This window comes from Hordeum vulgare, chromosome 2H (genome assembly GCF_904849725.1).
Source record: "Hordeum vulgare subsp. vulgare chromosome 2H, MorexV3_pseudomolecules_assembly, whole genome shotgun sequence".
In the NCBI taxonomy this organism is placed as follows: domain Eukaryota; kingdom Viridiplantae; phylum Streptophyta; class Magnoliopsida; order Poales; family Poaceae; genus Hordeum; species Hordeum vulgare.
In genome coordinates, this window is record NC_058519.1 from 457,406,800 (window position 1) to 457,421,262 (window position 14,463).

Sequence of the window (14,463 nt, forward strand, 5' to 3'; positions counted from 1 at the left end):
CGCGCGAGCAACATGATTGCACCTCGGGAGCGCCAACCGTCGCCCCCGAATCCACACAAGATTCGCGTGCGTGGGCTGAGGTGGCCGCCGAGCGGGCCGTGCACCACGGCCCGATCTTGTTACGCGCGTGGCCTACCAGGACTTGGTCTGCGGGGCGTCACACGTGTCGCCTCCTCTCTACGTGCCGGAGAGCCCGAGGCGGCTCATGCAACGGCTGGCTGCAGCCCGGCCGACTCCAATGAGGCAACGATCCGACCGCAGCCCTCCGACACGCTTGGAGCGAAATCTAAGCCGATGAGGTCCGCCTCTCTGAGTCGGCGGGGCTCCCCTGCTTTTGGGACTACTGATGGGGGAATAACCCCGAGGTAGGCCAATAGCAAGGACTCCTCAAACCGACTTGACTGCCCCCGCCAACCGGCAGGTCAGCTCAGGTCGCGTCACCCTCACAAGCTGCGTTAGGGGCATCATCACCAAGGGTACAGCTAGAACGCCTTGGGTACCTATGACTTGACCGCGCGAGACTACAGTGGAGGGGATGTACCACTGACCGTTGCTGACTACGACCAGCGGAGACGGCAAAGTGACGAGCACGCCCCCGTCCACTCCATTACCTGCCCTGGCATGGGCAACAGTGCAACCGGCCCTACGATGACCGAAGCGGGCTGCACAAGGCGACACGCTTAACGCAGCGCACGCCACGATGTAACAAGCACACACCAATGGCGAGGCTCGGCCGACGGGTTCCTACTCCGGGCGGGACCGAACAGCCGGCGGGCCCCCACTTACGGCAAGACTTCTACAGCTGATGGCCCCCTTGGGCGACTCCATAGGATGCCAGTCAGGTCCTACCTAGTACCTTCTATTCCTATTGTAAGCCAGGGGGTGGCCTATAAAACACCCTAGACCAGCCCATGCAAAGGGTCGTCCGAACACACACATACTCACACATGAGGGGAAGAGAGAGCACTGAGATCCTTCTTCCTCCTCCTGCATACAGCTCAAGGAGCATATGGTATCGTCAACCGGAGCCTCAACCAACTCAAGCACGACTAGGGGTGTTACCTCCCAAATAGGGCCCCAAACCTAGGTACTTTGTGTGTCTCGCATTGCTTGTACCCAATCCCGTTTCCGGAGCCTGACGACGTCCTTTCGGTCCCAACCACGTGCGATTAACCTCCCCATGGCATCTGGCCGGAGAAAATGACGACAAGTTCTCGAACCCACAGGGTCTGCACACTTAAGGTTTGATGACAATTTAGTATTAATGATTTATGTATTGTGGTAACCAAAAGTTGTTCGGAGTCCCGGATGAGATCCCGAACGTCCCGAGGAGCTTCGGAATGGTTCAGAGGTAAAGATTGATATATTGGATGGTCTCGAGAAGGGTTCCGGAATTCACCGGAAGAGTTTCAGATGTTTTCCAAAAATGTTCTCGTGCGAGGATACTTTGGTTGGGCAAAGGGGTAAGGCCCACGAGGCTTTAGGTTGATGCAAAAGGAAGTTTGGGGGAGGTCAAGGGCCAGACGCGAGGGACCCTGGCGTCTGGCCTTGGACACCGAAGATTGTGGCGTCTCGTGCGGGAATCCAGGAAGGACTATTCCTTACGTTCCAAACCGACTTTTGGGAGGCCCTCTCCCCAAGTTACGACCCCATTTCTCAACATATAAATAGAGGAGCAGGGCTAGCCCCTAGAACACAAGTTTAAGAGCCTCCTCTAGTTGTTCTAGTTCTAGTTCTAGTTGGTCCTAGTTGACTAATTAGAGCTAGCCCTAGCTACCTCTAATCCTCATAATTAGAAGCCGAGTGTGGTTCTAGTATCCTTCCTCCAGTTCATCCTCCGCTCTAATTCCGTTGTGCTTGACAAAGCCATGCGGAAATAGTTTCACCACCATCGACACCACATTGTCGTGCTGCCGAAACTCATCTACTACTTTGTCCGTTTTGCTGGATCAAGAAGGAGAAGACGTCATCGAGACGTACGTGTGCTGAGCGCGGAGGTGCCATCCGTTCAGCGCTAGATCGGGACGGATCACGATTGGATCATGAAGATGTACGACTACATCAACCGCGTTATATACACTTCCGCTTAGCGATCTACAAGGGTATGCAAATGCACTCCTCCTCTGATAGATGTTAGTCCCCATAGATTGATCTTGGTGAGCGTAGGAATTTTGTTGTTGCCCATGCGACGTTCCCGAACATATTATACATCAAAAAAAGTGAGACAACGATGTTTCTTGAATAGGCCAGGTTGCGTCGACGGGATGAGACCTTGTCATGTGTTAGAAAGAAGTTAATGGGGGGTTTGGTTGCGGCTCGAGTCGTTGACGGCTACCTCAGCACCCTATGCACATTACTCTTTCTTGATGTTAGTCTGAATTGTGTTAAACCTCTTTGTCTCGACTTGAGATCTCCCTAGTCTCTCCTCATAGTTCTTGGAGCTCTGAGAGTGAGTGAATGAGTGATATGTTCATAGGGGGCTTACAAAGGAGAGGATACCATGACAAATGACCAAAACTACACATCTCAGGGGGAGGGGGCATACCGTCAAATTTGACTTAAAACGTCCACGAATGTGTCCGGTTAATGTCCAAGCATGTTTATTTTAGGCCCTTATTTCTGCACATTGTTCAAGAATTCATCTGAATAACCAGTTAACAGGCCAGTTAATCGTTACTCGTAGGGTGACAGACTCGAATAACACCTATTCATTGTGTTAACTTGTCGGGCCGAGTAACTGGTGAGACAAAACGATTAACTGGCCTGTCAGACCGATAAGTCGCTACTCACCCGACCCGTCAGCTGCTCCACAGTCCCTCCCGACGACGAGTCCCTATTCCCTTCCTCCATATTGATTGGTTTTATGTTGAAAACTATGTGGACAATTTTAAATGTTTAGTTAATAACTTGAATTTTTTAGATTTTGTAGGTTCAGATGCATCAAGGTTATCAAATTTGCCTCTTTTCTATGTTTTTATAGGCCCATGGTAGAATATTTTGGTATATTACATAGTTGGTAGCATGAAAATATGGTATAATACATAAAAAATAGATATATGTTGGTAGGTTCCTATTTAATCTAGCGATTAATGATGAACCGATTAATCCAGTTAAAAGACCGATTCATTGATTAATCACTACTCTCAAGCTAACCGAGCGTCTACCAGTTAAAGATTTCTTGAATAATGTTTGTGCATGCATACAACCGCATTCATATCCTCGTATATGAGGTGGATACGAGGGTTTGGAGGCATCCAGGCCATATGGGTACAAACTACAAAGGGAGGGAGGGGTCCAATTGGGTCACCTTTTTTCCCTTCTCTCTTATCGGGCAATGACCGGTTTTTTCGCCCGGACATATATGAAGGACATGAGGGCGGAGGGTCCAACTGTAGGATGATAAAGCCAGGTCAACAATTTTATAAAGAGTAGCCAAATATGGGGTATCCATATTACATGGTGCACACTCATTCTCCATCGGTGCATGAATGATCTCTTGACTAGTTGGGCCTCTTCTTAATTTAGATTCATTTGCATTCGTTCTATCTTCTATGTTGATTTGATCCATTTTTTCTTTGAAGTTCCATCGTACGTACCGAGTCTTATTGAGAGGTGAATTTTTGTTAACTAGCTCAAGCCTTGTCGATTGGGTTGAAACACAATTCATATTTATAAAAAGAGTTTCAGAAAACAGACAAACAAATCTGAATTAGAGCATAGACATTAGTTTTTGAAAAATAGACAAGTGTATCGCGCACGCGTCTGTGTTTGTTTGTTGTACGGGCACATTAACCACACCCAAAGTCACAATCGATGTCCGCCGCCTCGGTCACGTGCCACCGTTCTTGTAGTTCCCTTTTTCGTAACCTGCGTTGGTACCATTGCCGTCTCATCTCGTTTCTCCTCGCCTTCTTCCGTTCCTTCCCTCGCATTGGTGGATCGTTGCCGTCATCCTTCCAACCGTCATCGCCTCCGTCGTGCTCTTCCGAACTCATCTAGAATCCTAGCTCGCCCTAGCCTCTAGTTTCCATCGATGCATGAATGAGCTTTTGACTAGTTGGACCTTTTCTAAACTTGGCTTCATTTGCTTTTTTATACGTTGATCTCATTCATTTTCCCCTTCAGGCTTTGTTCGGTTCCACTGAAAATGAAAGGAATTGGCATGGATTGACAAGAATTAAATCCCATCTAGTACAAATTTCATCCTATTCCCCTTCAATCCACCTCAATCCACTTGGACAGTGGATTAACCGAACAAGGCCTCAAAGTTTCATTGCTCGTATTGAGTCTCGTTGACTGAGTTGGAGTTTTGTTGACTATCTCGCCTTGTTGACTGGGTTGGAAGATTATTTATATTTATGACAATTGTTTATGAAAATAGACAAATGTGTGTGTGTGTTTGTATGGGTGACTGGGTGTATATGTCGTGGGTGTATATGAAAAATAGACACCCGGAGTCACAACGCTGCCGTCGCCTCGGTCACGCGCCGCCGCCCCGCTTCTCCCCGCCGTTCTTGCAGCCCCCCTCTCCCCAGCCTGCGTTCTCACCATTGCCCGCTCATCTCCTTTCTCCTCACCTCCTCCCGTTCCTACCCTTCCATCGGTGGGTTTGCTGCCGTCGTCCTTCCCACCGCCGCGTCTCCGTCCTGCTGTCCCGGCCTCATCCAGAACCCTAGCTCGCCCTAGGCCGTGTTTCCGCTGCCGATTGCTCCATCCGTGAGTTGTTCGCTCCCGTTTCCGCGTCGTCACCTATGAGTCTAGCAGCCGAATCGCCGTCGCCGTCCCCGTCGTCGTCCAGCGGCAGCGACGATTTCGCTGCGCTCCTAGACGCCGAGCTGGATCTCGCCTCTGCCGTCGACTCCGCCTCTGCGGGCGACCCGTCCACATCACCCACAAGCAGCGACGACGAAGAGGATGACGACGAAGACGTGGTGTCCGATGTAGAAACCGTGGAGCAGAGCAGGCATGTGATTTGTAATCCCCACTGCGTATATGATTGTTGGGCTTGATTGCTTTGGCTGTGCGGTCAGGAGCATGTAATCCACGGTTCTAGTGTTGAATGTACAGCTTCAGTGTAGTCATTAGTAGGTTTGGTCCTATCTTATGGGAGTGGGATGGTAATTTCGGTCAGATAGATGCTTGGGAGTTGATGTTTCTGTTCTTTTTGCAATGTGGCTGACAGGTGGATTCGTATATACGAGTGCAACATTCGACGTGATAGGGGATTTTTGTCCTTTCTTATTTAGGGTTTGTTGGCGTTAATACTTTTTTTTACTTAAGAAATTAGCAGTGAGTGCTTCACTTGATTATGTGTTAAAGTATTCCGCTTATTTGAGAATGTGAAATTGATCATTACAACAGATTCAGTTAGATTCCTCTGTGCCTTACAGCTCAAATGGAAAATGGAAAGCCACATATTCTGCTGTGGTATGCCAGTTTGTTTTTATTCTTAGGTTGTTCAGCATAGCTTCATTCTCATGTTATGTGAAGCTAGGACAAGCCACGTTAGAATGTTCGGTGGCTTATATGAGCTGCTGAATTGCTGAAGCTTAGGATTGGCAGATCAGGCACAGACACTCCATTTGCATGTTGGTTTTTAAGGAGTTTTTTTTTTGTGTGTGTGGTGTGCCAATAAGTTTGGTTTAGTCGTCATCATTTGCTGTTCTCTTTTATATCCACCCAGAATGTGTTACATCATCGATTCACAGCAGAATAGTGACCAGGTACAGTAATATGGAGATAACCGGCAATATACAAAATCATCCCTTGTGAAACCACTGCATGAAATAGTTTAGTTGCAGTGATTTTTTTGGGGCAGTGAGAGAGTGTAGTTGTTGACGAAGCATCGTAATACTTGGTTAAAAGAGGGAGCATGAGGCAATAATATGGGATAATATTGTGTTGAGAATGATCACGATTTGTTTTGTAGATTCTATAGTATAGATCTGAAGTATCTGACTGCTGATCCCATGAAAAATGCAGTGCCAAAAGGCGTAAAGTGAAGGTGCAACATCAAGATCGAGAAACGACAACAAGACCAGATGAAGATTCCATTGGTATGCTTGTTAGTCTCGTTTTGCAAAACATTAACCATTAGCAGCTCAAGGTTAGGCAAAAGAATTTAGCAGCTCAAGGGGACACTATTGTGTACTAATTTTGATAATTCTAAAATATTCAAGTTACTTCCTTCATTTGGATCATAAAAGATGCACATTGCCATTCAGGTTAATAGCGGAATCTGTCTATCATTATTCGTAGTTGTATGTTCATCTTTTGATCTAGTATATTTGCGAAGCACAAACCATTATCTATGTCATGTATGTTTACCCACTTTCAGTTTATCCAGTTGCCTAGAAGTCCAGCGTGTTTAAAATCAGTCTTTTTGAAGTTTTCTTTGCTTCAGCTCGATATACCGTAATATAAATCATTGACGTTCACAAGTGTGGCAGATATGTGAATTATTGGATATATGTATGTGGTAGGTTCATTTAAAGATGCTCAAATCAAGATATGTCCTCCACATCCTGGATTTTTTGGTGGACTTTGCTTTAGGTGTGGGAAAAGACAAGACGAGGAAGATGTTCCAGGGGTTGCTTTTGGTTATGTCCACAAGGTACCTAGACGTGTGGTCTTCTCTTCTCACTAACATGAGAGGTGTAACAGTGTTCTCTTACTGAATTTTCCTTCTCATAGGACCCATTTTGAGGCTAATATTAGCATTGTATTTCCAGTACATTATCAGATATTTGATTTGTTTTTTCTGTTTCCAGTTGTGCTTGCACAGTGCCGTCAATACAATTTTCTGAACTCCAGGGCTATTTCTATGCAGGGTTTGAGGCTAGGTACGTCAGAAATTGACAGACTGCGTGGATCTGATTTGAAGAATTTGCTGCGTGAAAGAAAACTGATACTTATTTTAGACTTGGACCATACACTGATCAACTCGACAAAACTCCATGATATTTCTGCTGCTGAAAATAACCTGGGAATTCAAGCTGCTGCATCAAAAGGTAAGTTGTAACTATTTCTATTTAAGCTTTAAGAACTACTCCCTCCGTTCCTAAATATAAGTCTTTTTAGAGATTCACTAAGGGACTACATACAGAGCAAAATGAGTGAATCTACATTCTAAAATATGTCTATATACATCCATATGTAGTTCCCTAGTAAAACATCTAAAAAGACTTATATTTTGGAACGGAGGGAGTATTTGATATTTCTCTACACAGTGTGGCACTACCTCTGGTCTACAATATATAAGCGAACCCGCCATTTTCACTTCCTAACTCTAATATATTTGAAATTATTTAAACTCCATAGGGAAATGATAATAGATATGTTTTCAACTACTTTCACCGCAGTTTCAAGTTTGCAACTTGCACAAACATCCATGTTCAAAACTAATTGTTGTAGTTATTTGCAGAAAAATTGTCAGAAAAAGTATATATTTTGCTGGTTTTTGTAGCTGGAGTTAGCACAGTTTTCTGAGAAAAAGTGTTGTGGACGTATTAGGGAAGGTATATCAGTGTCAAGCTTTGCAAGATACCAGCAGCAGCCGTGTCTTAGTCAGAGTCCCTAGTATCATAGCCAGGGTCCTAACCAGATTCGGCAATGTGTAGGCTTCTAAAATAAAATTTTAGGTTGGGCTTCTAGAATAAGCTGGGGAGGGGGCAGCTTATTTCCACAGCCAGCCATAAGCCCCAAAAGAATTGGCCATAAGTTATATGTAACCAAGTTGTACTAGGAGAGTCAGTCTGTTGCCCATCCTGATTGCATAAGGGTGGCTATTATATAAGTCCAGTACTCAAGTCCCTGTAATCTGTTTGGTATGCAATAAGAAAACTTCAAACCTCAAACAAATTTCAGAGCCTGTAAGCTTTGGCTGGGACAAGCCAAACAGAAAGCTGAAGGGCAACAGACTGACTTTCCTAGTACAACTTGGTTACATATGACTTAAAGGGCTTATTTCTCACAAAAGGAATCCTGCCTTGTCTGTGGCTAAAACCAAACACCAACCTAACTTGGTCAAACTTGCCAAACTTGCGGCGTGGCAAAGTGTGGCTATGAACCGAACATCCCTGCAGTTTGATGTCACTGTTCATGACAATTTTCATTATTTTTGGTGTTGTTTAATATATGATTTCATTTAGAGATTGCCACTTTTTCTTCCCTGATACCTCATCACTGGTTATTTCGATTAAAATTTGACAGTCTACAACAGTTGGCATTGCTATACCAGTCAACATGGCAATAACTGTTGACCTCAAATAGCAAAGCTTTTATACGATGGAACTATCAGTTTTGTAATACTGGTTCTACTGTATGCAGACTTCTGTTGTACACAGTTATTTTCTTCCACCTAGTGTATCCAGACTTCTTTTCTAAACGATTATTGGCTTTGATCTTGGCTAAATATTTGTCTGCTTATCCATGAATATAGAGCTACAGTTAACCACTAACATGCCCTATGCAGACGATCCAAATGGAAGTTTATTCACATTAGAAGGAATGCAGATGCTTACAAAGTTGAGACCATTTGTCCGTAAATTTCTAAAAGAAGCAAGCAATATGTTTGAGATGTATATATATACCATGGGCGACAAGGCTTATGCAATTGAAATAGCGAAGCTTCTTGACCCTCGTAATGTCTATTTTAATTCCAAAGTGATTTCAAACTCTGACTGCACACAGCGACACCAGAAAGGTCTTGATATGGTTCTTGGAGCCGAAAGTGTTGCCGTGATTCTTGATGACACTGAGTATGTAAGTGCTTTTCTTTGTTGAGCATGTTTGGCACACACTTATGAGTTATGATACTGTTTCAGTACTTATCATTGGACATGAGTTTGTTGCTCAATGTATGTTATTGTGTTTTATACTTAGTCACTACGTCTTTCTGGTCAGTGGTAGTGCTTCAATGTCTAGGTGCTGTTTTTTTTCTTAACCCCTGTGGTTTTGATGTTTCCTGTTTTAGTAGATTTGTCCATCATCTGTTTGTATCAGCACAGCGTGTCATTACTTTGCTTTGAGCTGTTGCCAATTTGGTTTTAGCGTCAAATCTTACGGAGAGATATCATAAATATTTGTTTCAGGTCTGGCAGAAGCATAAAGAAAACCTAATTCTGATGGAGAGATATCATTACTTTGCTTCAAGCTGTCGCCAATTTGGTTTTAGCGTCAAATCTCTGTCAGAGTTAATGCAAGATGAAAGGGGGAGTGATGGAGCTTTGGCTACTATTTTAGATGTTCTGAAGCGTATACACACAATTTTCTTTGATTCGGTTGGTTCCTTAAGTAGTACATGTTTTCACTACAAATTATTGTCCTGCTGCCTTTTCGCTCCTGTGCAATGTGCATAAACTTGATTCTACTAAAGCTGATGTTTTTACCTAATCAATTGCTCCTGCACTCCTGTAGGCTGTTGAAACTGCTCTTTCTTCACGGGATGTAAGACAGGTACACTTCCAGACTTAAACTGGAAGTTATTTGTATTTTATGCGCCGGCCAACTGAAGTTATTTGTATTTTATGCACCTTGCTTGAGTGTCTTGTCCGTCATACATGTTGCTCAGCACTGCACTTTTTGCTATCACCATTTTGTGGAATGTGAGCAACCCCATCCGATTCTTATCTGTAAAGCTACTTTTGATGGATATGATCCAGTGGTGATGAAATGACAACAAAAAACCAATCAAATTCAGTTTTATAGAATTGTAGATAAGTTCTGAAATCACTATGAACTAGAGGTCACTAACAATCCTTTATGGTGTATCCTATTGTGCTTCATACATTTCTGCAGTCACTTGCTGTTTCATGTGTGCTTACATACCCCATTCTGTAGGTAATCAAGAGGGTACGGCAGGAAGTACTGCAAGGCTGCAAATTAGTCTTCAGTCGGGTCTTCCCGTCCAGTTCTCGCCCACAGGATCAGTTTATCTGGAAGATGGCTGAGCAGCTGGGAGCCATTTGCTCTGCGGACGTGGATTCAACAATCACCCATGTTGTCGCTGTGGATGTTGGAACAGATAAAGCCCGTTGGGCAGTTAAGAACAACAAGATCCTGGTCCACCCCCGCTGGATTGAAGCCTCGAATTTCCGGTGGCATCGGCAGCAGGAGGAAGATTTCCCCGTAAAGGTAAAGAAGAATGAAAAGGACAAGGAAAATGATGTTGCTGCTGCTGCCACTAATCCAGCGAATGAAAAGGATAAACAAGATGATGTTGCTGCTGCTCCCTCTGATCCAGCGAATGAAAATGATAAAGAAGATGATGTTGCTCCTGCTGCCACTGCTCCAGCGAAAGAAAAGGATAAAGAAAACGGTGTTGCTGCTGCTGTCACTGATTCAGCGAACTCATAAGATACACACAATGGGTTAAGTACATGTTTTAAGGGGATTAATTAAACGTTTGTGACATGTACCGTATGTACGAGCAGTGGAACAAAAAGCTTAGCATTTTTGGATATGGTTTCACTGAACCACTGTTAATTTTGGTACTTCCTAAGTTCGTCAGCTGGTCTGAGAGCTCAATGGGCCTCCGGTTAGTGCATCTCCAATCCCTGTTTTAGGGCACCAAAATGGTTTGGAGCAAAGTTTGTAACACTTATAAGTGATTTTTAGGGCACAAAAAATATTCATCTCAAATAGATGCCCCAAATAGGGCATTAGTGTTCCAACAACTGCCATACGCGTATGATAGCATTTTACTTACGTAAAACCACAACGATGATATACAAGTTGCTATTTAACTTTTTTCAAGGACCGATTTTATCAAAGCCGATTCAACTAAAATTAAAGAAACAAATACCCGCCAGTCATCTTTATACGACAAGTTACATGTTAGTCATCTTTATGCGACAAGTTAAATGTTAGTCGATGAAACCGGTCTCTCGTAAGCATATGGCTAATGTTGGTCCGGGTCGCTTCATCCAACAATACCATCGAATCAAGAAAAAAGACTAAGAGGGGCAGCAATCTGAATATCAACGCACACAAACTCCTTTGTGTTTTACTCGAGATGTCATCTATGCAAGACTTAGCTCTGATATCATTGTTGGGGAACGTTCCATGGGAAACAATTTTTTTTTACGCACACATAATATCAATCCATGGTGATGACCATCTACGAGAGGAGAGGTCAGATCCACATACTCTTGTAGATCGTTAAGCGGGGAGCGTAAAGAAAACACGGTTTATGTAGTTGAACATCTTCGCGATCCAATCACGATTCGTCCCATGAACTCCGTCCCGACCTAGTGTCGAACGGGCGACACATTCGCGTTCAGCACATGTATAGCTCGATGACGATCTCCGCCTTCTTGATCCAGCAAGAGAGATGAAGAGGTAGCTGAATTCTCTGGCAGCACGATGGCGTGACGGTGATGATGGTGGAGCTACTCCGACAGGGTTTTGCCGTGCCGTACCGAAATAACTACGGGGTGTCACGAAGTGGTGGAGGGAGAGAGGGCTGCGCCGTGGTTTGTGGTGCAAAAAACCTCTCTACCCTCCACTATATATAGGAGGGGAGGGAGGGGTGGCGCCCTAGGGACTTTCCCTAGGGTTCGACCGGTGCAAGGAGGAGGGAGGAGTCCTCCTCCAAATCGGTTTGGTGGAGGAGGACTCCTCTTCCTAGTCGGTTTGGCCCACCTCTCTCTCTTTCTCCACTTCGGCCGAATAGGCCCTCTTGGGCTGGCCGTCCAGCCCACCAAGGACTGGTGCGCCACCCTTGGGCCTGTTTGGTCCCCTTTGGGGTGAGTGACCCCTCCCGGTGGAACCCTGGAACCCATTCGTCACTCCTGATACTTTACCGGTAATGCCCGAAATCCTTCTAGAAGCCAAATGGATACGTTCTATATATATCAATCTTCGTCTCTAGACTGTTCCGGAACTCCTCATGACGTCCAGGATCACATCCGGGACTCCGAACAACATTCAATTACCAACATCCATAATTCAACTATACCGAAACGTCACCGAACCTTAAGTGTGCAGACCCTGCGGGTTCCAGAACTATGTAGACATGACCGAGACACTCTCCGGTCAATATCCAATAGCGGGACCTGGATGTCCATATTGGATTCTACATATTCTACGAAGATCTTAATCGGTTGAACCTCCATGTCAAGGATTCAGTTAATCCCATATAACATTCGCTTTGTCCTTCGGTATGTTACTTGCCCAAGATTCGATCATCGGTATCTCTATACCTATTTAAATCTCGTTATCGGCAAGTCTCTTTACTTGTTCTGTAATACAAAATACCGTGGCTAACTCTTTAGTCACACTGCCTGCAAGGCTTGTTGTGATGTTGTATTATCGAGTGGGCCCCGAGATAACTCTCGGGTTGGGGAACGTTACATGGGAAACAAAAATTTTCCTATGCACATGCAATACCTATCCATGGTGATGATCATCTACAAGAGGGGAGAGTGAATCTACATACCCTTGTAGATCGCTAAGCGGAAGCGTATATAACACGGTTGATGTAGTGGAACATCTTCGCGATCCAAATCATAGCCCATCCCGCGATCTCATCACGATCCGTCCGGCGATCCCATCACGATCCATGCCGATCTAGTGACGAACGGATGACACCTCCGTGTTCAGCACACATACCGCTCGATGAAGATCACTGCCTTCTTGATCCAGCAAGAGGGGCAGAGAGGTATCTGAATTCTCGAGCAGCACGATGGCGTGGCGGTGGAGCTACTCCGGCAGGGCTTTGCCGTGCTGTGCCAAACTAGCTACAAGGTGTCACGAAATGGTGGAGGGAGAGAGGGTTGCACAATGGCTTGGGGTGCAAAAAGCCTCTCAAACCTCCACTATATATAGGTGGAATAAGAGGGAGGGTTGCCTTGCCTCCTACTCAAAGTAGGAGGGTTCGGCCGAACCAAGAGGGAGGAGTCCTCCTCCAATTTGGTTTGGTGGAGGACTCCTCCACTTGTCCACCTCCTTCCTTTTTTTTCCTTTTTCCTTTTATTTTTGTTTGGCAAAAATAGGTTTTTGGGATGGCCTCACCAGCCCACTAAGGGCTGGTGCACCACCCATAGGCCTATCAGGTCTTCTCCCGGGTGAGTAGCCCCACCCGGTAAAACCCCGGAACCCATTCGTCACTCCCGGTACTTTACCGGTAATGCCCGAAATCTTTCCGGAAGCCAAATGCAACATTCCTATATATCATTCGTTGTTCCCGGACCATTCTGAAAACCCTCATGACGTACGGGATCTCATCCGGGACTCTGAACAACCTTCGGTTACCAACGTCAATAATTCAACTATATCGAAACGTTACCGAACCTTAAGTGTGCAAACCCTACGGGTTCAAAAACTATGTAGACATGACATGAGACACTCTCCGATCAATAACCAATAGCGTGACATGGATGCCCATATTGGCTCCTACTTATTCTATGAATATTTTTATCGGTTGAACCTCTATGTCAAGGAATCAGTTAATCCCGTATGTTGTTCCCTTTGTCCATCGGTATGTTACTTGAGTGAGATTCGATTGTCGATATCTCCATACCTAGTTCAATCTCGTTACCGACAAGTCTCTTTACTCGTTACGTAATACAAGATCCCGTGACTAACTCCTTATTCACATTGCTTGCAAGGCTTGTTGTGATGTTGTATTCCCGAGTGGGCCCCGAGATACCTCTCCGTCATACGGAGTGAAAAATCCGAGTCTTGATCCATCCTAACTCAATGGACACCTTTGGAGATACCTGTAGAACACCTTTATAGTCACCCAGTTACGTTGTCATGTTTGATACACACAAGGTATTCCTCCGGTGTCAGTGAGTTACATGATCTCATGGTCATAGAACGTATACTTGACATGCAGAAAACAATAGCAGCAAAATGACACGATCACATGCTACGTTTATAGTTTGGGTCTTGTCCATCATATCATTCTCCTAATGATGTGATCCTGTTATGAAGTGACAACACTTGTCTATGGAGAGGAAACCTTGACCATCTTTGATCAACGAGCTAGTCAACTAGAGGCTCACTAGGGGCAGTGTGTTGTCTATGTATCCACACATGTATTTGAGTTTCCAATCAATACAATTCTAGTATGGATAATAACCGATTATCACGAACAAGGAAATATAATAATAAAAAATTTGTTATTGCCTCTAGGGCATATTTTCAAGAGTCTCCCACTTGCACTAGAGTCGATAATCTAGTTCACATCACTATGTGATTGTAAGGAATCTAACACCCATACAATTCTGGGGTTCGATCATGTCTTGCTTGTGAGAGAGGTTTTTAGTCAACGGGTGTGAACCTTTCAGATCCGTTTTTCTTTACAAATCTCTATGTCATCCTATAAATGCTGCTACCGTGGACCATTTAGAATTATTCCAAATGACCGCTCCACTATAAGAATCCGGTTTACTACTCAGAGTCATCCGGATTAGTGTTAAAGCTTCCATCAGCGTAAACCTTTACAACGAACTCTTT

At 44.6% G+C, this 14,463-nt stretch overlaps 1 protein-coding gene across 1 annotated transcript; it reads left to right on the top strand.

The window, feature by feature from the left end:
• The first annotated feature begins 4,435 nt into the window (after positions 1-4,435).
• On the top strand, positions 4,436-10,501 carry LOC123426640 (RNA polymerase II C-terminal domain phosphatase-like 4). The gene is made up of 8 exons (XM_045110504.1): positions 4,436-4,963; positions 5,983-6,056; positions 6,483-6,613; positions 6,830-7,010; positions 8,474-8,763; positions 9,093-9,281; positions 9,418-9,456; positions 9,841-10,501. The coding sequence occupies exons 1-8, from the start codon at positions 4,752-4,754 to the stop codon at positions 10,354-10,356; spliced, it is 1,632 nt and encodes a 543-aa protein (XP_044966439.1). The 5' UTR covers positions 4,436-4,751; the 3' UTR covers positions 10,357-10,501.
• Positions 10,502-14,463: the final 3,962 nt, after the last annotated feature.